Here is a 25023-nt window from a genome sequence, read left to right as displayed (position 1 = left end):
CGTGTGACTTAATCCCTTGTCCTTTCCTTAGGGACAGACGGTTTTTGGAATGGAATGTTTCAGCTACACAGAGGCTTCTTTATCATTGCCAACTTTGTTTTCAAAACAAATTGTGCTGCTTTGTGTTTACATGAAAAAAGCATGGACAAAGACATGTCTCTTACACTTTGAGCAGAAGACAGAAGGTTGCTATCATTCTCACTCCCCATGCGAATTTGTTCTAAAGGTCTCAGACGACCTTAATTTTTGCACAAAACCCCCAGAGATAACTACTAACTTGTAAAGAAAATTTTCAAACTTCCCGAGAGAGAGAGAAGACAGCTGTCATTCCCAGTCCAGCATTTTAGGTGATTTGTTTAGCTACACTGGGCTCAAACCAGGGGCACTAGGCAACTAGCCTGACTGAAATCACATCCAGAATTTGACAGTATTTTATGCAGGAAGCCAGTCGAGAAAGCAAAGGAGAGAACTGATCTAATCTGATATGTGAGCTGTTGTGCCTGGAGATGTAATGCCACAGCCTGTTGCATTACTTGGTTTCTGATGGGCTTGCGGTCTCATTAGCATTTTGCACTGCATTAATAGCATCCAGATGTCAAGTGCTAAAGCGAGTGTATATGGCAACAAAAGGTCTAATCCAAATTGTGTAGACATACCCAAATTTGCTTTACACTGACTAGGTTGAGTACAAGTAGCAGAGCAACTACAGCAGCACATGCCTAGTAGCGGAGAATTGTTTGCTCTGTGCTGCTTTGTTATCAGTACCTGAGCTAGATTTAAACAAGTTTCATGTTTGGTTTACATAAGCTGTCATCTTTGCTAGAGAATTACCCAAAGGTATGTAAATTGGAGGCAAAGACATATTCAGTCCTTTTGGTCCTGGGTAACATCCATGCCTTGTCGTTCTTAGAACAGCTGTTCTTCACACTTGAGCTCATTTCCTCTCAGCATGGGACAATGTTTGTGGCAGTTGTACAGCCAAATGTGATGAAAGGGAGCATATCATCTATGCTGCAGTGACCTAAAGAGCGAAGAGCTGCTTCTGCAGATAGCTAGAAACATAAATTACAGTCATAATGGGAAAAATCTATCAATTCCCAACTGGAGCTCAGAAAACTTCATGCCTCCACACAAGGAGGCTATTACTCATGTCGGTAACAACACAAATGTGGATGAGATGCCTTACTAATGTAACAACTATTTGCTCGCTAACAAATCTGCATCTTGTATATTAACACAGATGTCCTAGTATAAACTGGAAACACATGGATGAGAAGCTGTGGTGTTTAAAATAATATGCAAACAGGTGATAAGCCATGACAAAATACTAGCTGTGCAATACTTCCTTTCAATATGTGCAGAAGATTGAGCAATGTCATTTGTGATATGACTGTACTTATCTGAAATGGAGGAAGTAATAAACTTACTGTGCAGGCTGGGTCCTGACCCACTTGATGCCCCTTTAGGGATGACGGGCATCAGGGCGTGCTGTATTGCCATCTCCCACATTCGTGCCACATCGATGCCAATACCACTGGTGATAACATTGTTATTCAGTGGAACACTTGAGAGGTTTTCTATGTTTTCTCCAACATAATAGACTATATTTGCTGTGCTTATTTCAAAACAATGAGGATTGGCTCCTTGAGGCAGCAAAGTGAAAGTTTTTGCAGGTTCCAGAGACAAAATTTCAGACAATGGGATTTCCTAAAATGAAAAAATGTTTTACTTTCTATGTAAAGATTATCAATATAAAAAACTAAAGCATGAACTTTATTTAACTAATTTATGGTATTAGCTGTTGCTTTTAACCACATGCTTCTTGTACAAACAAAAAGGCTCTTGTAACCTGAAACTCCATGACACAGAGGACTGTTGATGGTAAAATACTAAATGTTTCTTTCCAAGACCAAGTAGAACTTTAATTATTTAATTAAACTTATCAAAGAGAGCAGTGAGGTGCCATCAGAAAAGAGCAGGACCATCCATATATCAACGGAACTCCACCAGAAAATTAAACCCTGTTGACTCCTTATTTAATAAAATTTATCTGCAATAAAGTACTTGCAGAATAAATCTATTCAACATTAAGATTCCAAATCCACCTTTTACATAGGCGTAAACTTGATTGTTTCACCTTGAAGAACACTTAGGGGACATTTCTCTGACATATTTCCCTGAGAGGAAGCCATATGAAAAAAACCTTTCCATTATTGAAACTTATTGCAGTAATGCCTAAGGAGTTTAACTGCCTCAGGTAAAAGGATATGAGAATTAAAACAATCTTTTACAATCAAAATCACAACATACTGTCCAAAGGACAGAATTAAAATAATATATACTATACTTAATTGTTTGGAAAAAATTTGTATTATGAAAGACAGAGTGTCAGATGAGTTTCTTGGCAGAATTTGTCGCTGGTACTGAACTGCCCCTACAAAAACCTTCCATTTCCACAACATGTATTCTACAGGTCCTTATTAGCTGACACCTTTCTGGTCTGAGACTTGTTTGTGAAAGGCAAAACACACATATGCATCTTAAAGAATGAAAACAAACATAGATCAAAGTTATACTACTAGTGTACTTTTAGTAAGTATCTATTAATTTAGCAATTTATTCATTATATTCTGCTGGTACAAAAAGAGACTGAAAAATATTCCTTACTTTGTAATATTTACTTCCAGTATCATTTTGAAAAAGTGTAATGCATTTGCTGTCCAGTCTCCAGTAGTGTCGTTTCCTCTGCAATGAAAATCAAGGGAAAAATCTTTCTAGCATTTTCCAAGTGAATTAATGAAATGTTCATTTCTCAAAAGCATCACTTCCAAAATGTTTTTCTTAAGTTTGAAGAGATGAATTGTCAATGATAAAGATTCATTTGCTATTACAAGATTTTTGTGAGGACTTTATGTTTGAGTTTAGGATTTACCCTCTCTTGTTTCGGTAATAACCTAGCTCTGTTCAAATTGTCCAAGTTTTAAAAATTTAAAATGTCACTTCAATGTCTGCATTACATTCAGCACAATTTGCTACAGGTATGCTGCTAAAATAATTAAACTTTCTTTTTGTATCAGTTATAATATCCCAGCTCACTTTAGAAGGTCACATACTGAAGTTCTTATTCCTGTTTTAGCAGGTTGGCATGAAAATAACTTTTTCCTGCGTTAAATCTACTTTACAAAAGTCTCAATTCACCTAGCAGTAAGATACCTAGGAGACTGCAGCTGGAAGGTAAAGCTACTTTCCAGAACCCCTAAGGTGTTAACATTATTTTTTACTTCCTTCAGAATGTCTTCGCGTTTGGCTGCCTGTGATAATGCAACTGACACATTCAGATATTTTGTGTGTGTTTTAACTGTCTCCTGTTTCTTACAAGCAGTGCCAGTCCTCAGTTATGACAAGAGTTAGGACTTCAGGAATCACAAATACTGCAAAAAATGCCTTACGTGAGTGACTGTAAATTATCAAAGTATTGTTAGGATTTGATTCTGTACTCTCGTATAGTATGTATATAAGACAGGTCTTCCTTAACATTTCTTACCAGTGTGTCCTTGCTTGTATAGTGAACCATCCAACCCTCCTTCATTACTGTGCTACTTCTCCTTTTTGTGTGCTTCACAGATTGTACCACTCTCATTAATGGAATATTGTTGCTGGTTGAAGGGCTTAAGAATAAATCAATAAAGGCTTTTAAAAAGAAGATAACTTTGGACAAAAAGAAAAAAATTCTTTTAAGTCAGAAAATATATATATATATTTATATATCTCCGATATCCGCATTTATATTTATCATCACTACCAGACCTGGACTGGACACTATTTTGTTTTGTCACTCCAAGTATCTTGAGATTACGAAGAAAAAAAATCATAATGCTACACCAGGAGGATGTCAGAGACCTTCTGAAGGCTTATTCTCTCTCTCTCTTTCTCTCTCCAGCCCCTGCCCCCCAAATATTCCTAAAGATGAGCTAGGCAAAATGACTGAGGCCTCAGCTAGGCTGTGGGAGCCATAGCTCAAGCCTGTGCTGTGCATGATTCAGACCAGTACTTGATCTTGAATCTCTCATAACCTAAGTAAACATCGTCCATCAGATTACTGTCCTGTGATCTTTCTTGGGTTCAAGCACACAATGGAGTGATGACGGTTTACAGAGTAGAAAATGTATCAGCTGCCTTGCTGCGCGTACCCTGGCAGGGCACAGCAGAGAATTTGTTGGAACCTTTCAGAGAAAGAGGTTTAAGCTAATACATTTTATCCTCAAAGACCTAAAGCGAAGTCCCACTGCCTTGCACTCTGGGGTACCCATACTGAAACTTTCCATGACTCAGCTGACACACAGTAAGTCGGGAAGGCATGGGAACTTGACAGTATGCCTGATACCACCATCAGATAAAATCTGGAATATCTAGTTGGAGAGGTGTAAGAAGTAACCAAGCCCATCATCTCACTTTCCTTGTTGTGAGAGTTAACCATTCTTAAAGCAGATTCTGCATAATGCAATATGGACTCATAATCTGCTTCAATCCTAAACCTAAATGCTTAGTTATTTTTGGCAGAACTTTAAATGGAGATGCTGCATTGTACGTGAAAACACAGCACAGAGAGCTCGTGTTCTGCTCTGCTGTCAAAGCTATTGGTGAAACAGCTCCAACAAAAACGGGCAGAAACTGCCCAGGAAAAGAATAATATCTTAAGTTTCCACAATTGTTGTGACTGTGGATGTCTGCAGATGGCCCTGCTTCACTGTAATGCATCCTGGAAATAAGAAACATTTTATGAATTGGCAGTTTCCAATCAAAATGCAAAAAGTGTGCTGTCTTAAAGTTTCATTAAGACTGAAACATACAGTTAACATCTCTTTTTTGCCTAAAAATGATCAAATGAGCTGCAGTTCCTATTTAACTATTCTTATCTGTACTGACAAGAGGTTTACTTTTTTATTTGCCTTTTATAGATCACTTAAAAATAATCCATGTATATGGAGACTACCCTTCGAAATAACTGGGGGAAGGTATTACTGGAAATACAGGGATGCCCCTCAACTAAGTAAAATATGTACCTTGGTTATCAATGTTTTTATTAGTCATAATTGGGTGTTTATGTTTTGAAAACCTGCAACGCTGTCCATTTAATACAACTTGGACATTCAAAATGTTTTATGACACTGATTTTGTGATATAAGCACAGGCTTATATTCCAGTGATACAAGGTGTCTATATATAGTGTCCATGCAGAAGAATATGACAGTAGGAAAAACAGTTCACTGCTGCGGGAGGTAAAACTGCATATTGTTGAAATGGGTTGCTTTCTGTTAGTGCAACAGGTATATGTTAGTAACAGAGAGCTACTGAAACAGACTCCTAGTAAGCAAAATAGAAGAGGAAACTGCAGGTCAAACTGGGACCTGTGAAAGAAAAATATTCTATAATTCCTCAAGGTACAGATCCCTTGCATCAAGGAAATTATAGCTGAACGGATCTTAATTCATTTTAGGTTCCCAGACAATGAATAATCCCTACTTTTTTCCCTACTATTCTGTACAGTTCCAATAAGTGAATAATGTTTTCTTCTCTTCAGACATTTCTGAGGTAAGTTGCACAACTCAATTTCCATTTTCCTTCCTGATTAGTCATTTCAAACCACTAATCTATTTTGTAACTTGCTTCAAACTACTACTTCAAGTTTGTCAAACTTTCCTTCTTTCTAAAGGTATCTAAAAATGCAAACAATTAATCTACAGCCGATTATACCATAGCCACCTACAGAATTTTTAATTTTTCCCCCCCCCCCCCCCCTCCATTTAAATGACCAGGCATTACACTATTAGTCAGGGAAAAAATGCTTGGGAAAATAAATAAGTAAAAAAAATTAATTGTTCTCTACTGGTCATGCACAAATAGTTTCACAACGTAATCTTCATAAGAGAACCGACCTGTAACAATTACTTGTGCATCAGTTTTCAGTTGTTACTTCAACTTGACAATAATTTTTAAGCTTCTCTTAAATTCCTGATGCATATATGCAGTGAAGCAATCTCATTGCAATTTCAGAACCACCACATATCACTAGCCCTCTCCATTCTCAGTGAGTGAGAATAGGGTCCATGTAGATTCCCCCTTCAGCCCTCGACATGATACTTACAAATAAATACAAAAGAAGATGGGAGGTAGACTCACTCCCAGCTCACCTGATCATCCTGTTAGACTCATCGTGATCCGGATCAGCATCCTGCATTTCCCCGTTGTCACTATGGCATCCTGTCATTGACATCTCAGAATCATGAGCTATTGATTCTTCCATGTCATCTATAAAACCACTGTTTCTTTCACTGTCATTGTCATCACTCCCTTCTTCCATGACCACATCAGACTCAGCCCCAGGACTAAGAAGATCTGGAATATAGTTTCTGAAGTTATTATCTGAAAACATACAATACTCCAATCACAACATCCTGACACATTTTGAGCTTCAGAAAAACTCAGGTTCTCTTTGGAACTCTATTGCCTGGGTCTATCTCTACTCAGTACTCCATGTGTACTGGTGAAGTGTGGTTTTTAACCAGTTATTTAGAAAATCACTACAGAAAACTGGAAATGCATCAAACCAAAATATTTTCAGAAATACAACTTCTTATTAAAAAATGCCAAAGTCAAAGCAGAATTTCTTATCCATGGACTTCTATCAAACATTCTATACTCATGAGCTTTATTTCTGGCAGATACTCTATACAGCCTGCATGTTGGTGTACTGGCTTGATGGCTGTTGGCAGGATACAGTTGCAAACTGATGCTAGGAGAGCAGTAATTTCAAAACTAGGAATTTTGTAATATGATGATGACATGACGATGAACTATTGAAATAACTCCCAAGACAATTACTTACAATGTGAACTATATTTTTGGGGAAAAAAGATATTTCCTTTGCACCACTGTTCTCTGTGAAGGCTGCACAATACGGCACAGTAAGCCACACTATTGAAATAACGCTCCCTGCCTTTAGGAAATATTAAATAAATATCAAAAAGTCCAATGTAAGATAGCACAGAAAAAATACAAAGACTTAGGATTTAACTTATTTGACTATGGCATAGTATTAATAGTATTTTCCAGCTTATATTTAAACCATGTTAAACTTTCCAGTTTCAAGATTAGATATGCCTAAGCAAGATCGAACTAAGAAATAACTTTTTATTGTATTGCTGCTTGTGAATGGATTTATCTGGAAGACAGAAGGGAAGAGAAGACTTTAAACTTATTTACCTAAGGACTTACATTACAAAAACAAACAAACAGACGAAACCCCAAACAGAAAAAAAAACCACCACCAAAAAAAAAAGCATTTTGTTGAAACTCAACCTGCTGCTATACAGGCTGTGATCTAACATGTCAAAATCATCAGTCCTGTCAGATAGTAAAGACAGCATTAGTTTTTCTGGGATGTTTGCAGTGTGTCAGAAATTTTAAGTGAGGTTAAAATCACGTGGAAGACACCAAATATTCCCACTGAGAAACCTTTGCTTAATTGTGTGGAGGAAGGTTCTTGACAGTCAATGTACACGATGCCCCAAAAGAAAAAGCACACTGAACTGGCTGACAGCAAAATGTTTTGAACTGATGGCATTTCACTCAAATTGGAAGTGCACAGCTGAAAGGTTTGTTTCCATGTACAGTAGTCTTAAAATATTTGGATATAAGTTACCAATGTGCGATTTAAGAGACACATTATACTTCATCTCTAGCAGAAACAGTCATCCAGTCATGAATGACATTTTACAGTGCAAGGCTCTCTCTTTGCTATTCCTACAACACTTTTTTAATCTCTATTTTTAATAAACCCACAATCAGTTAAAAATAACCTCCCACATTTAGTATATAATGTGTTTATTAATGAGACCATACTTGGAATTTTATTGCTTCAGCTCTTCCTTCACTTACTATTTTGGGGAAGATGTATCACACAACAGATGGACAGAGTGACAGATACTGTATTTTATTTATTAAGTTTGAAAATAATGTGAACCAAATTACTGTAAAAATAGAAATGAGATACCAGGATGAAATTGCCTTTGATAATCCTAAGGACCCTGTATCAGTCATTTAGGACACACAATTAAGAGTTCTACTTTGATGCTACGGATACCATATTATGGGTATTATTTGGTGGGGAAAAGCCAAATACTATAGATTTTAAGATGGAGAGCTTAAAGGAGTACACTTGGAATAAGCCTGGAGTACATGTTCTCACCCCAAATGGCTTTGCACAAGCCTTCCTCACTCAGCTCCTCCTCAGACAAACCATCACTTCCCATCAGCCCAGCATCAGATTCATGTGTAGGAGGCAAGTCAACAAAAGTAGCATGTTGCTTGTGGGGCAAAGGTGGGGAGGGGGCACAGAGGGTGTCTTGGAGGGATGAAATACAGCAGCCTCACATGGAAAGAGAGAACTTCAAGGAGAAATTCAGAAACAAATGTCAATTTTGTTCTTCTAGTCTGGCTGTCCAGAAACAAAGCTTGCCTTCCTGTCTTCTCTTACCACTTTTGATCAATACTGTTTTGCACTCCTCTCTAAAACTGCACCTATGCAGGAAAAAATTGATCATTTATAAGCAGATTTAGTTACTTTCTCTGACTGCAAATCTCAGGGAAAACTTTACACTGTTATCAATAGAATTAACATATCATGGTGTATGTTTAGTTCTTGGATTTGAAAATGAAGCCATAAACTTCCATAAGCATCGTTACTTGCACTCCTGAAGAAACAGTTATGTTATGGGATGATTAATGGTTAAGTGAGATACAAATGGTGTAAAGATGAAAAAAAAATAATAATAATAGTGACTCCAAGAGTCCAGTTTGAGGTGCATCAGAGAGGACATGCAGTAGGAGTGCACCATCAACCTTCCAGAAAATCATGCACCTTATCATGTTTCAGGTTGGATACTATACTCAGCATCTGAAATATTTTTGCCTACACTAATTGCCATTAAACAGAAAAACTTTGTAGTAATACACTCATGCTACTATGAGAAATACTATGGAAAATATGAGTTAACATTCCTAATTTTGGAAATTCTTGGTATCTCTTCAATAAAGTAGATCACCGATTTAAAGTTTGAAAAAGGATGCCTAATGAGGCAATACTTTATTAACCTCAGAAGCAGCTTAGGCTGACAACTTAACATGGTAATATGCATTAGGAACCGAACACTTCACCACACTTCTCATTCCCTTATCACATAGAAAAGTGACATTTTCAAGGCAATCAACAACTCATCTACAACCACCCTTTTTTTCTCCAGTACCGTCTGTCAAGCCTACCCATACATTCCTATACTTGACACAAAACCGACAGCACGTGTATGGGAAAATCAGCAGATATTCAAGCCTTTATTTCTGGCAACTGATACAATTAGTTTTATGTCAACAGGAAACAGTAGAATTTTTTCCTGGAGGGCCTTTCCAGTTCTTCCAGGTATACTTTTCCTTCTCAGGAAGATTATCCTAAAACAAACTTTTTTTTCCCCCAGATTAAAAAGCAGTTTTGTGCTTGTATCTGACAGGTGAATGCCAGCTTCTCATGCATGTGGCTTTTTGCTTTAATTTGGCATTCTGCATTCAACAGGCCATGATCACCCGGCCGTTCTGCTGCTGACACCACCTCTGTGGCACAGCTGAGCCTGTCTGGCAGTGCCACCTATTTGGAAGACACACGCTCTGAGCTGATGGTGTATGAGCCACTCGCAGGGTTCCTCCCACACTTCAACTTCGACGTTCAACAGAAGCATTGCGGAGGAAAGGCCACTCCCAAGCAATGGAAAAATGTGCCTTTGTACACGTCACAGTTTTGCATTTCTCTTTTATTTAACTGATGGTTTAAACAATGACAGGAAAAATTGTTAAGGCAACTTACCTCCATTAATGGCAACTTCCCCCAGGCAGTTATTTGGCACTTTAGGAGCACAGCGTTTGTGACAGTTGAACCTACAGTCTGATAAGAAAAAAAGGGATACAGTAAAATTATTTCTCTTTTTCTGTGACACAATTATATTTTTTCCTGCTATCCAACCTACAAATTCCAATCCCTACCATTTCACTAATACAAAGTCAACATCTCCAGAGAGCATTCGTTAGCCTGGCTGCAGGCCACCTGCCAGCGGAAGGGACAGGATGAAGATGCTAGAAGCGTGTTTCCCTGGGGGGAAAGGAAAGCATTACCCAGGGCAGCTGGGTGGAGGCACTAGCTGCAGCCGAAGCGCGTGCTCAACTCATCCAGGGGAGCGATGGGGAGACCCGAGTGCTTGGCTGCAAAGCCAGAGCTGCTTTCCCAGTGAAAGAAGCCGATCGGGTTGCAGTATATTCACTGCAGCTTAAGAGATGGACTACATATCAAATACGGACAACTGAAAATCGAAACAGCAGAATGCTAGCCAACAACTATAAGTGAGAAAAATATTTGTTCTATACATCTCAAAGCAACTTCTAGACAGCTTTCAGTGGAGGGTTCCTTCAATACCTTCCTTATTTTCCAGATATTTTTATTTCACTCTACTTTTACTTTTTTCATATGTGTAAGTAGCATGTTATTAGATGTCATCTTCACTGTCTTCTTTTGGCTTATGAACACATTTTACTTAAAACTAAGAGCTGTAACTTATTAACATGCCTGGAAAAGCAGAGTCAGGAAGGAAGAAATACACTAAGGTTGTCTATATTCTTGTAATTATTTAACTTCAAATTGATCCAAAAAACAACCGAGCTACAGGAGTGCCAAACTGTAGGTAAACTTTTTTTTAAAAAAATCAGGTTAATATTTGCTTATGTCACTGGGATTCAAAATGAACTGAAACAGGTGATGCCTTCATAGAGATTTGGCTTTAGTTAAATCACATCAGAATCACGTCTTAAGTTAAATGAACGCAACTTCGAATTTTTGCAGGGTGTTAGTTCAAAGAAGCAATACAAAGTATACCGATTAATTCTATAATAATTATCGTTTATTTTAATAGAAGGATTTTAATAGGCGATTTTAAGGATCTGTTATCTCACACCATAGCATGCACAATGCTTTGTTTTTATGGGGACTCTAGTTGGCTAAGGGGAGCCAGTAATCTAGGCTACAATCCAAGAGGCTTGATTCACTTCCGCACCTACTAAGGCACGACACCATGACACTTGAGAGCACATTAGTCACATTGAAAAAATGTGGTTTTAAATTCTCATATAAGCTCATCTTATTTTATTTCCATTACAAGTCCCCCAAAACCTTGAGCTGCTGGGACTCAGGCACATGCTTCAATTCAAGCATAAGACTTGTAGATTGAAAACAACGAAGATAAGAATACAGTCCTTTGTGTTAACTATTCTGCTGTAACTGCCTGTGAGCACACGCTCACCTAGTGCCAAATACAAGATAATTTACACCTCAGTGAAAAAGATGGGAGCTACTGCAGATATACTGCAGGGTAGGAATGAACAGCTACGCAGCCAGCTCCTCCAGAACAGCAATTACTGTAATTTTGACTCCAGCTTAATCCAATGTAATTGCACGTGTGCCTACGCCTAGACAGTTTAGTCGGGAAATCATGAGTGAGGCTACATAGTAACTACTCAAACGCTAATTTACTAATTTTATTATGCTTAGCTTTTATGTTCCTAAAGGGCATTTACTTACCTTTGCACTGCAAACCCTGTCTAAAAAGCCCTTTGAGAAGCTTCTTGCAGTACTGGCAAACTGTTGGCCGTGTGTAAGAGTGGATGACAAAAGTGTGAGGCACTTTAACCTTGGACAGTAAGATCTTGTCTAGCTGAATAGGTCGTCCAATGTAGGACTGTGAATTTGATCTCTTCTCTCGCCCAGTGAATGATTCTGATGGTGTCTTTTGCTGTGAAATACATAAAAAGAACATTTGAAATAATCATGATGTATTCGTTTTTAAAAGAATATCATATTCACATATTCACTCACCTCAAGAACAGTAAGTCATATGTCAAAAAAACTAACATAAGTGCTTTTAAACACTAATAGAACATGCAACATACCCCTCTCAGACTGCTTTTGAAAAATTTCTGTGGTATCAAACAATACCTTTGCCAAGACTGCTATCATACACTTCACATGAAAACCTGACAGGTTTTTATTTAAAGATTTTTTTTTTAAAATCAAAATTAAAATAGTCACTAAAAATTTCTCAGAAAAGCATTTTGTGTTCCAATAAAAACACAAGCCATTTCTACCTCTCTTATTTTCTGTTTTATATCAAAGGTAACTTTGAAAGGCTGTATTTTTTATATAAACATTAAGAAAATTATTACCTTATTCTATGCGCATGCAGGTTTTTGATAGAAAACAGATTAGTATTTTCTATCCCCTTTATTTATAATTTTTGCTGTCACTAACCTTACCACATTTAGATTATGCACAATAGATCACAACAGGTATTTAAATGCATATATATATAAATATGTATGAAGTGATACACACAGTCTCAGGTATGGAATCAAAAGAATTCCTGAAAGAAACGAGTTACCTTATTTTCTCTACTAAATTCATTTAGATGTAAATATGGTAATTACCCCAGAAAACAACTGACCCAGAAAACTGCCTTCTCCTAAGAACTGCCCTTGAGAAACAACCAAACTACACCCACAGTTAACATGGAAAGGAGGAAAAAAGAAAGTGACAAGATGCAGCTTGATAATTTAAAACTCAGCATCTTCTTACCATCATCTGCAAATAATCTGATAACTGAAGGCTAGAAAACAAGTCAGTCCCAGTGAGCCTGCACTGTTCAAAAAGTTGTAGTAGCTGAAACTTCAGACTGGCCTAACTTGAAAAACTGTTTTGTTTCAAACTAATAATGTTACAGGAAATTCTTTGCCTGAGAAGGCCGATTGATTATTATTTCCTGGTCACCAAAATATAAAAATACATTTCTGTATGCTTCTGTCTGAGAATCTTGGAGTAAAGAGGAATTTGAAAGTCATTTTGACGGCAGAAGAACCTAAGGAGTTCCAGGCTTTGCCTTCACAGTGTATTTGCCATGGGGAAAAAAAAAGTTTCTTCCTTCCAAAGTTCAGATACGTTTCTTCTTTTGGTTATATTGTAGAACTATCTATCTTTCCAAAGAAGCATATGCAATAGATTTGCTGAACACTAGAGCTATGCTGCTAACTGACAACAATGCCAACACCACATGCTTATCATTGTATAAGTGCAGTCCTGTCAAATCAAGGAAAAATATGCAAAATACATTGTATGAGCCAAGTACGTACGGTCAACATAAACAAACTAGATTGAAATAAGTACAAGAAAGCATCTGTCTTTTCTTTATCACAAGTAATAGTGGAAAAAGTATGAGCACATACTTTGATATTAGGTGTTTACTTCCTGAGTTTTAGATCTTCAGGCTCTGTAAAGCACTTATGCTTATAAAAAAACCCCAAACTATCTCAGTTTACAATTAAATTTATTTAATATTTGTTAGTTAGCAATATTGTTTGCCTAATATTTCCACGACAGATTGCATTAAGTCTTATGAAGTCAACATGAACAGGACTTTGAAAGGGAGGGCAGAGCCCAGCAGGAAGGAAGAATGAGCCCACATATACAGCACAAACTGCATTGCTCAGCTTGTGCAACGACCTGCAAATGACGGCCCTCGGTACTTGTGGACAGGACAAAGCTCACAAGAGGAGCCAGAAATAGCGATGCGGTCCTCTCAGTCTTGTGTGTAGAACAGGAACAGTTTTGGCCCAGACTGATGCTACTTCAGCCTTAGTGCAGTGCCTTACAAGTTACATCCTCAACCCTATGCTATGGTAGATACCTAGGCTCTGAATTTGCTCTTCAGTGCTCGCAACAAGAACAGTTATACATGTGACATACTACATTTTAATATAAGTATTTTATTTTAATAAAGTGATTCTTTAATGGTTTGCCTTAATTCTAATCACTACCTGCAAGGCATTAGTCACAACATTTTGCTGTCTTTGTCTTGAATATGGGCATTTGGTGGACTTTTCACCTGTAGTGACACTATTCTTTTAAAATGTACTTTAACTGAAAAGGAGTAAGAATTTCTAAGAGGAGAGAGTTCTATTGTTTGCTTTCATTATGTCACTGCAACAAACTAATAGTAGTCTTCTTACTACTAGAGCTATTTCTTGACAATCTTACTCTTGCCTGAAGTACAAGTGATCCAAATATCTCCTAACGTTATGATCTCTCTTAGAACCTTGTCTAATATCATCTAAACTAAACCTACTTTCTATTATCATTCTTTGCCTTCATTTTCCAAATTATTGCCAAATCAAAAATTATTTTGGCAACTGAATACTGCTAAAAGCTTTTTAAAAATCCAAATTACTTATATGTAGTCAACCTCATGCTCAAAGGATTTTAGAAAGCTGGTTTGGCGCAGTTTTTCTCACCAAATGCCTTGCAGGTTTTAGAAACTTCAGTAGTGTTGCTGAAACGTACTGAGACTAATCCTAGGCACTTATATGATTAACAGAGAGAGACAGGCTTCCCTACAGCTTTGCCTCTGACCACTGAGATGTGCTGCCTAGATGATGTCTGATCAGATCTCAGGCGTGGTACAGTGGGACAAATTATTTGCTATATTTTTTGCTTTTTCAGTTTGATGGCAAGTTTTTCAGTTTTAATGTGCTAGTATATGCTTCTGGATGGTTCTGAGAAAACGTCAGGTTGGACAAAAAGTGAATTCTAGATGCTCTACATTGAGTCAATCCTTTCTGAAAGATAGCTCTGCAACAGTCACTCATCGTACCATCAGCTTTGATCAAATACCGAGTTACCATTTATAAAGCTTTTGTCCTGTTGTTTATTAAATTTGTTTCTTGAAATTTGTATCCGTCAACACGCAGTTATAGTTTTTGAAAGACTTAATTCAAGTCTCCCTTCACATGGCCGCTGAGTAATGTTAGAGAATAGGCGAATAACTACATTTTTGCTAGTAATTTAGAAGTGTTCTCTACAGTTCAAGCGGTAATGGATACTAAACAGAAGATAAAATGTTGGAAGACCTACTGCAGGATGTCAGTCTTCAAGACTGGTCCCTACTTTAATTTTTTAACATGATTTTAATATTCAAACTGCTGCTTATATTTCTGTTAAAAATAATATACTGAGAATGCATAACAAGCTCAATAACAAATGAACACAACAATTTCACCATCTTCACCTAAAACAAGTTAAACTAAATAGGTAGGCCTAAACTCACTGTAACAAATTCTCTGTAGGCAATATCTGTCAGCTTTTTCTATTTACAGTCCAAAAGTATTTCAGCTTTTCTTTGCCATTCTGCAAGCACTGGGCTGCTACACAATAGCAGCATAGCACACCGTGTAACACACCAGCAATTCTTAATTTAGTGTCTTCAGGTCAAGTAAGAGGTAAAGCTGAGTTTCACCTTCTCCCGTATTAGCAAAGACATCAGCAGTCATGGCACCGGAGAGTCTGGTCTCTGCATGCCCAGGCCTGACGGACTCACGCTCCTGCCCTCTTCCAGCCGGAGGCAACGTGACCCTCGGCTCCTGCTCAGAAGTAGCGAGGGAAGGGAAGCTGGTGACAGAGAACTTGCGGCAGCAGCAGCCAGAGCATCACTCCACACCCCTCTGAGGACTGACTGATTAGGAGTACCGCCTCCCTTTTGTCAGTGATGAGCTTCTCCCAATACCTTCCAAAACTCCTGTCAATATCCCTCAACTTTAACTTCCAGCACTCCCAGCATCAGATAGATGCCACAATTTAAAGCCCCTGAAAGAAAAGGAAACCAGGAATTATCCTATTTTCACTGCAAAAGCAAGAATCTCTTCCACAAAGCACCTTCTTCTTTGGCCGGTGTGCCTGGTTTGTTAGAAAGATAAATTAATTTTTCCTGGTAGTCAGCCAGACTACTGACTCAGCAAATCTGGAAACTTCCCAGGAAATGATTGCTTAACTGGATTACACCATGGAAACTAACAGCCTGCGCGGCTCCAAACACTAAACAGTCCTTTAGAACAATCATCCCAGCAAGGTAATCTATACTTTAACAGCTCAGAATATGATTTTCCAAGTAACAACAAACACGAAGAAACATGTGCAGATATTTAACTGTACGGACGTCCAACCAAACCAGTGACACTGATCATATCCAGAGACTTCATTTCAATTATGCCTTAAACTATGAAAATATCTAATGGAATCCAGTGCTTGCTTACTCTTTTATTTTGAAAAAAGGTTTTTTTTAATTCCAAGAAGGGAGAGGTGCCAAGCTTTTCCCCAACATGGGGCGTTCTGCATGACTCTTACTAGCTGATGCCGTGCCCCTCCTTCTTGTTCAATTTCTTTGAATTTTTGGAATATACTGAAGCTACTCATGGTTTATCTGGTGAGCACTGTTAAAAGCTATTCAAGGACACAAGTTTGTCTACAGTAGCCAGGAGCACAAAGCCATTGTGCAGAACCCTGTCACTGCGGGAAGGGGACAGTCCTCCATACAACTGCTGCCCCAAAGATAAAATCCCTCAGCAGGAGATCCCTCTGCCTGTGTTTTTACCTTGTCCAAATCCATTGCAAAATACAATTAAGAAACAAAAAAATACCGATTCCCTGCCAATGGATTTAGCTGTTCTCATCACCTGGGTGAGTCTGACCGTCTTCTAGCACCACTTCTATCCCTCCCAGGGACAGAAATCAAAGAAACTTTAGGGAGATGCTGAAGGCACTAATGGGAAGCAATAAAAGCTGACTGCCTGGATGCAGAGTTGGCGTCTTGGGAACATAGACAAGGAACAGCCCTGCAATCCAGCTGCACAGGCTAGCCTAAAACATGAAACAGAGGGCTGTTTGCCTGACTTCTTTTAAAAGGTTTCAACAGTCCCACTAAAAACGTCCGAGGCATTCTGACAAAACTTTACTGAAGAGCTTCATGTTCTAGAAGAGTCAGAAAAGAAATACTTCAATTTTGACATTTGATCATCTTATTTTAAATCATGCTTGTGGAAACACATTCAAGTCGGTAAACTACACTCAAAAGAGAACAGGTTACACATCCTATACTCTCCTAAACATAAAATTTGTCAACACTGTTCACAAAGAAGTGTTAACCTTTTGCAAGCTCAATATCTAAAAAGTATTGTGACATTATTCCTGTACTTTACACTGAGATATTAAATCAAAAACAACACAGGTATTCCTACATTTTTGAAATGTTTGCCTTAACAAAAGAAGCAAACTATCATGAGCTAGTTTTATTTATTTACTTTGACAACTGAGAAAAGCGATGTATATTTAAAAAAAACAAACAGCAGTAACTGTCCGCATGAAGTTTCATTTTCAGTGTTGAAGCATACATACTTGTTGAAACATGCATTTCCTTCCTATATTGAAGGCAGAGGATAAAGCCTTAGTATGTTCATATACAATTTCTTCACAGGAAGCTACTGTCAAATGAGGTGCTAGATATCTATGTAACCACAGGAACTACTACGTTTTTAATGCAATGCAAATGTTGACTTTCTTTTACAAATTAAACTATGTGACTGTAATTAAGTGAATTCAAGGAAACAAATAGTCAGTTAAATACACTGAAATAACACACTTAGAATGCAATCAACTGTGTTGTCTTTCGAGGCTTCTTGCACTCTTCTCTTTAAGTCAAGTGTATAATTTAATTCTACAAGCACCACAGTTAGATAGCTATGGTCTGAAAAACACTTGAGTGTTACATGTGTAAACACATTGAAGAACTGAGTTCAGTACAAGCTGTTAATATTAAACTATCCACAGATGGAAATTATTATGTACCCTGTTCCTCCACTCAGCCATCAATACCAGCAACCAGTGGTTTGAATGCTCTGTTTGTAACCTGCCTTATTTTGTAAAGTAACAAGAGAAGATTACTGGGTTTCAGCAGTCGTTGTGTGACTACACTAACTTCTCAGAGTCAGGGATTTCCCAAAACAAAAGCCCTTTGCTGACAAAGGATTTGCTAATGACAGCAGGCACAGTAGGACTTATATAGCACAAAACTTTCTTCCTGCATCTTACAGACACAAGTTCAATCAAAAATATTTAGTTTGATCTTTTATTATGTGCTTAATAATTTTAAGTATAATAATTTTAAGTAATAAATTATTTTCACGTAAATCTCTTGCACTACTAGAATGTCCACATCATAAGCCAGACTCAGCAGCTCAGTTGTGTCTACTGCATAGAACTAATAAGAAAGGAAAAAAAAAAAAAAGGGCACATACCATGACACAAAGGTGGCAGAGCCAAGTTAGAATTCAAGACAAAACCCTTCAGGGAATCTTTGTACAATTCTGGTTCACACTATCACATACGAATATTGCCTTTTTTTTTTTCCCTTCAATGTTTGTGTAAAATTGTGTCCCATCTGACATTGTCTCCATACCATCCTTACCAAACCAGTAGGGGATAACCAGCAGGCATTTAGGCTTAACCACAGCCACTGGTTTGGAAAAAGTTTTGGCATTGGACAGAGGAGGTCTAGAGAAACCAGCTTGGTGAGGCTTGTCTAAAGAGAGGAATTTTGGGGGCAGTGGAAGGGAAAGTACCATTGGACATGTTTGGGCCAGGCAAGTGGAGATAAAAGGTTGTGCTGATTGCCTCTATTCCTCAAAACACAAATCACACTTTGCAATCTTGTACCATTTTAGAAGACCCAGCACTAACATGAATGATGTTTCAGAGATGCTATAGGAAAGTAAAACGTGTGCTGCAGAGTTTGCAGCTTTTTTGTATTTTCAGTATGTGCAAACTCTTGTGTTAGTACTTAGAAACTACAAGAACTTAGCTCTGAGTGTACGTTTGCTTAGACGTACCATACACTCCTAAAGAATTCCTACTGTCACAGTCGCAGAGCATCTACAAGTCCTCAATTTAAGCCATGATGACTTATATGAAGGATCATAAGCTAATAAGGACAACTATTATTACTGTATGTCTTTCCTAAAAACAAAATAGGGGATTTAAGAACAAGTGGCAATTACCTGAACCTCTCTCCTCGTCCAAGCTGAAAAATCAAATACCCATAAAACCTCTCCAAGGGATCACAAACAAGTTGCATTCAAAAACATCAGCAGACATGGCACATAGGAAATTTCAGAACGTGTACATCTTAAGCTGTTTACCATTTTCTCTTCTACCTATCTTCCTAGATATTTGGAAAATATTAGGTGCAAAACTGATGCAATATTTAACACTTTTCTAAATATACTTCTTTTAACTTAAAATAATTGGCTTGATCATCTTTTAGATCTCACCTAGCTGTGATGAACCTCTGAAACAATCATATTTGGGCAAATTAGGCCAGAAAAGCTCTACTACTCTAATGTAGTCTGAATCAGTCACAAGAAATTCAGTCCTACAGTATTTAGTGTATGGCAGCTAGTACAGGGACTACTATTATTTTATGGCACAGCAGCGTATGAGGTAAGCCATTCCAAATTTACTTTCTGTATCCTACAATGTTTTAATTCAGGGTTCAGTTGAATGCAATGCTTTACGAAAGAAGGGAACTACATTTTTAACAGTTTTTGTTGAGTTGTTTTTTACTTTTAATATGTTTTAATATTTTAAATAATTGTACAAAAGCAAGAAAACTAAAAAATGATACTTGAAAGATTGTGGAATTAACTTAAAATCCTATTTAAATATTTAACTTTCAGTGTCAGATTCACTGAGTTCTTGATTCTCAGTTCTGTTCAGTGCATGACCCTAGATTCACCTGGCACTAAATCAATGTTTATACTTAGGATTGGTTTAGTTCACAGCCTTTATTTTACACTTTTATTATTTTTAAATAACATCTAGATTTTGGACCTCAAAAAATTTCCAGAAGCACTCCCCAAAATAGCTTAGGGTTTTTTATTAAACAAACAAGCACACTGAAAATAAGCTTCTATAAGACAGAGAGGAATGTGCAGTGTACATCACCACAGCATGGAAGGATAACTTGGGGGTGACAAGAATAGAACATAACTATGAATGGTATTAATTCAGAGTTAACTCGAGTGTCTTTCTTCAAGAGGAAATATTAATTTTGCCTCCGAGGATCTTCGGTCTGATGAACTCTACTCTAGCCATTAGAAAAGGACTCCTACTAATTACAACTGGCTTAAGGCATGAAGCTGCTCTCAGCTGCAACGCCCTAGCTCTTCTTTAACCCTTCCCTCAAGGGCTCCTTTTTTCCAGTCCAGTGAGTTGGGGAGGCATTTGAGGCTCTATAAGGACTGGAACTGGGAAAAAGAAATGTGTTTTCTGTCTGAGTGTGGAGAAGGAAGACTTTGTAGAGTGGGAATTTTTGAGTCACAGGAAACAAGGACTCCTTATTTCAGTGGAGTAAGAGAAAAGAGCAGCTGTATTAAGAGCTGGGTACAAGTGAAGGAAGAGAAAAAGGCCATCTACAACTCAAGACAATTCCCTCCCAGTGACTCTACTGTCCTAATTCTGCAAAATCACTCTTTATATATAGCTGAAAAGGCTCAAGCCAACTCTGCTTATAACAAATCTACAGAGGTAGGCAACAGCTGGTGCTTTGTATTCTGAGAGTGATATGTAAATAGTCTTTTTAAACTAAAATGAAGTAAATTATTTAGTAAAAAATAACTCCTGATTGTCCCTCAAAAAGCAAAGATAATATGTAAGCAACTCTGTAATATTCTACCAAAGGTCTTGGGAGTCTGGGAAGGTCCCTGCCAACTGGAAGCTAGCCAATGTTACTCCAATCTACAAAAAAGGTGTGAGGGAAGACCCAGGGAACTACAGACCTGTTAGTCTAACCTCAATTCCTGGAAAAATTATGGAAAAGATTATACTGCGTACTATTGAAAGGCATTTAAAGAATAATGCAATCATCAGGCACAGTCAACATGGGTTCACAAACAGAAAGTCCTGTTTAACTGATTTGATATCTTTCTATGATAAGGTCACCCACCTAGTGGATGAATGAAGGTGGTGGATGCAGTTTTTCTGGATTTTACTAAGGCTTTTGATACTGTCCCTCACAGCATCCTTCTGGACAAGTTGTCCAGGTGTGATCAGCGGGTTACGGTGCACTAGGTGAAGAACTGGCTGATCGGCAGGGCTCAAAGGGTTGTAGGGCACGGGGCTACATCTGGCTGGTGACCAGTCACCGGTGGTGTTCCTCCAAATACCTTTATCTTTTTTCATTACTACTTTTAATTACTGTTAATTTAGGGTAGTCCATCACCATCTGGACTGATGAATTTACCATTTTTCAGATAGTACATACTTAGAATAAAATTATCTTGGATATTACAAAAATCTTATTCTATATATGCTTGTTTGTATTGTTTTATGGGTATTCTGTGGAGTTGTACTTCTGGGACACATTATGATACTTAGGCATACTACAATAAGAATATACGTGTTTTAGGAAGAAATGAAGTTATTTCTTTCAAACAGATAGATGTTTGGCCATGATAATCTTCATTTCAGCACAACAAAATATTCCTCAGATTAACTATGTAGTATTTCTAAAAAGGAAAACATTTGCAAAGCCTGCTCTTTTCTGGCTGCATCTCAAATACATGCTGCAAGGGAAAGATGCCTTTTGAAACTTTACACATGAAACAAACTTCTTTGGAAAATCCATACTGAAAGCCAAAGAGGACAACCTTTGACATGAAGTACCCGTTAGAAAAAATAAAATTGTTTTCTCACTAAGATAGACTTGACACTCTTTTTATATATAGCTGTAACTTAGTTGTACACTGTTGATGTTTATTTCCACAGAAATACAGAATCCTGTTTTTTTTTTTAATGCAACCATATTCTGAAAAAAAATTACTATACTGCATTATGGTATCAGAAATTTATTGCTGGTGAGCACTTAAAGATCAAGTTTGTTCAGCTTAAAATAAAACGTTTATTTTTTACATTACTCCAGCAAATTCCCAATGTTCTGAAAGTGAAGTTAAAATTTTCCTCCCATGTGTTATTACCAGTAAAAGAGGGCTACAGTCCAACCAATGACCTCTATTATACCTAAGAAATGAAAATGCCACTTTTATATCAAAATATTTTAATGTTAGCTAATTTCACTGTTTAATATAAGAATTATGACCTTCACTTTGGAGTCCAGACTACGGACTTTTGCAGTGGATATACTCCTTCTAAAAGAAAAATAAATGCTCTTGAGTTTTGAAGATCATAAAATACTAATCTGATTAAATTCCTGCATTTCTTCACATCGACACCGATAATCATAAAAGAGGATGCTCCTGATAATATGATAGGAAGTGGAGCAAATTCAGTACATACCTCATAGCCAGGGCTGACAGGAGACTGAGACAGGAGGTTGGAAAGAAGAAAAAACAGAACAAAGAAATAAAGGGGGAAAAAGACAGAAAATAATGTTACTTTAGAAGCAAGCATGAATGTGCGATTATTTTATACTTTCATTCTACGTTATTGAATAGAATGTAAAAGAATTGCATTTGAGCTATGGCAGGTAAAAATCTGGATTACATACCATCCTCCAAGATCTACATGTTTTTAGCATTTCTGTTTGATGAGTTTTACACTACTAAGTTAAGAATCAAAAAAAAAGGCTGTTGCCCAGATTTTATTCTTTGGAGGTAGATTCTTAAAGCTGCACTTAAATGTAGCCCCCAGTCAATTTTCAGCTCAAATGAAATGCTTTATTGGCAAATGAAAACATTTATACCCAAACTGAAATTGTGTCTGTGTGTGGTAGTTCCCTGTGAAAGGATAATTAAAGTACCCTTTGCAGGATTCCACATTATCCTATCTCAAAGATTTTTCAAATGCCACAATTTCGTAAGTTAGGGCATAACTTCTTCATTTACTTCATAAGTGGCATTTGCCCAGAAGCCAGACTTAGAACCTAAATTTAACACTGTGAGTTAAAGTTGGCTTCTTTCTGGTTCACACAACAAAGGTTCTGAAATCATAACTTAGTTAATAATTCCAACTATGAAAGGTCTCCAGGAACTCCTCTCTCAACTGCTCTGATTCTACGTAGTAAATAGGGGTAAAATAACATTTATTTTAGTCCTATTTAAAGAATTGACAGATATCTGATTGAATTCAGTGGTCCCAAACAGAAGTTATATTTTGTTACCAGTGATTCAAGTGCCACACCAATACTAATGTGAATGAGGATGATGTTTCTTAGTATATTCACACAGACTGTAGAAAAACGAAACACATTCCAAAGTGCATGCTTTGATTGGTACCACAGTATAAACTGCCATAAAACTTATCTCACAAGTACCGCAGAAGAATGGAGTCCAAAGGACAGATCTGATACAGGAGAACTGACAAAGCTTATGCACACGTAAAAAAAAGGGACAAAAAAGTGAAACATTCAATGCAAAAAACCCAAACAAAACAGAAGACATATAGAAGCCATATGTGAGAGCACTTCTGAAAATCTGGAAAATGATACATGATTTCCTGAAATAAAGGTGAAATCAGAAAGCTATTTCATTTCTCTAGGCTAATGCCCATCCCTGTACCTACTGTAAACGTATTTTCTTTGTGCATGCATGTGTGTGTGCGCGCACGTGTGATGTTCTGAATCATCTGCGTGGGTACACTGATGATTACAAGTTTTTAGAGAAGTATAGCCTGCAGTATATATGAAACTTACTGTATTTCTTCACTGGCAATTTTAATATTTTCAACAGTTTTAAAATATGTAGCTTTGCAAAACAGGTATTTCATATCAGAATGTATCAGGAAACAACAGAGTCATATAATTAAAAATGTTTTAAAATTGAAATTTTTTACTATCTTGTGACAGCAGAGTGCAATGAATATTTATAGAGAGTATACCAGGATGCTCACTCATACAATTTTTTAAACCAAAATTCTAGAAACAATTCATAATTAGGGACAGCGTTCCTCAAAATTTTCTGTCTTGGTATGAATAAGTCAGCATTTCTGACACAACCTACTGAGAATTATGAATAATCTATAAAGATTTCTTTCTGCAGTTTTTGCAGAACTTAAGCACCTTACTCATTTATGCAGCTTTTCAATTAAAAATACAAATTCATAATGTTAACCTTAATTTCCAAGTAGCTTCAGGCTAATGATAATCAGTAGCATAAGTACATAATTATGGTTCGTAGATGGTACTGCATATAACACCAGGTCTACAACATTTGCAATAGTGTCCTTTTAGTATGTCAAGTTTAATAAGTTTAATATTCTAATTGAGAGGAAAACATAATAATTGTTGTGCATACTTATAAATTCTTTCCTCTCTTTTAAACCTTAAGGTTTTCAAAACTTTCACTTAGGAGTGGATTAATTTACACACAGTGTAAATTCTTAACTATTCAAGTATATTATGACCTGAGTGTTAAAAGGAACAATTGGGTTGGAAGGGATCTTTAAAGGTCACCTAGCCCAACCCCCCTGCTGTGGGCAGGGACATCTTCAACTAGATCAGGTTGCTCAGAGCCCCGTCCAACCTGACCTTGAACGTTTCCAGGGATGGGGCATCTACCACCTCTCTGGGCAACCTGTTCCAGTGTTTCACCACCCTCATTTGGCAAATATGCCAAAGATAAAAAATAACATCATTCTAATTTACTTCAGTCATTACATTTTGTTCTCAGAAGAGTTGTTTTCATGATGGAAAACTACTATATTAATGCATGTAGAATACACCATATATTTACATGTGCCTGTGTGTATACTGTACATCTACATCTACATCTACACACATATATACAGATATATACACACATTCACCACAAAGATCTGTTTAAGGAAATAATGGAGATTTCTCCTACTTTCACCTGAACACTTAGAAATATGCTAAATACACAGGCTCCAACTAATTAACTATAGCCTTGACTGTTACAGATACTCAGTTTGATACAGTGGTGTTTGGGTCACCTTGTTCTCCTGAGGCAAATCTTTCCTAAATCACAAACCAATGGAGGTAATGCTCTGACACAGAAGAAATTCAACTTCCAGTTCCAGAGAAG

General features: G+C 37.2%; 1 protein-coding gene across 2 annotated transcripts in view; it reads right to left on the bottom strand.

The window, feature by feature from the left end:
- Positions 1–25023, bottom strand: part of PRKD1 (protein kinase D1) — a 149098-nt gene that overhangs the window by 20255 nt on the left and 103820 nt on the right. The window contains exons 5-11 of one of the 2 annotated variants that reach the window (XM_075151748.1): positions 22319–22342; positions 11675–11885; positions 9914–9991; positions 6192–6396; positions 3545–3668; positions 2668–2745; positions 1428–1707 (exon numbers count right to left, since the gene is read on the bottom strand). In XM_075151748.1, the coding sequence (XP_075007849.1) occupies positions 1428–1707; positions 2668–2745; positions 3545–3668; positions 6192–6396; positions 9914–9991; positions 11675–11885; positions 22319–22342 (1000 nt within the window). The remainder of the gene's footprint in view (positions 1–1427; positions 1708–2667; positions 2746–3544; positions 3669–6191; positions 6397–9913; positions 9992–11674; positions 11886–22318; positions 22343–25023) is intronic. The other variant, XM_075151749.1, reaches the window with a different exon arrangement.

Source organism: Calonectris borealis, chromosome 5 (assembly GCF_964195595.1).
Source record: "Calonectris borealis chromosome 5, bCalBor7.hap1.2, whole genome shotgun sequence".
NCBI classification, from domain to species: domain Eukaryota; kingdom Metazoa; phylum Chordata; class Aves; order Procellariiformes; family Procellariidae; genus Calonectris; species Calonectris borealis.
The sequence above is the reverse complement of the archived record's forward strand: the minus strand, read 5'-3'. Positions and strand labels throughout refer to the sequence as shown.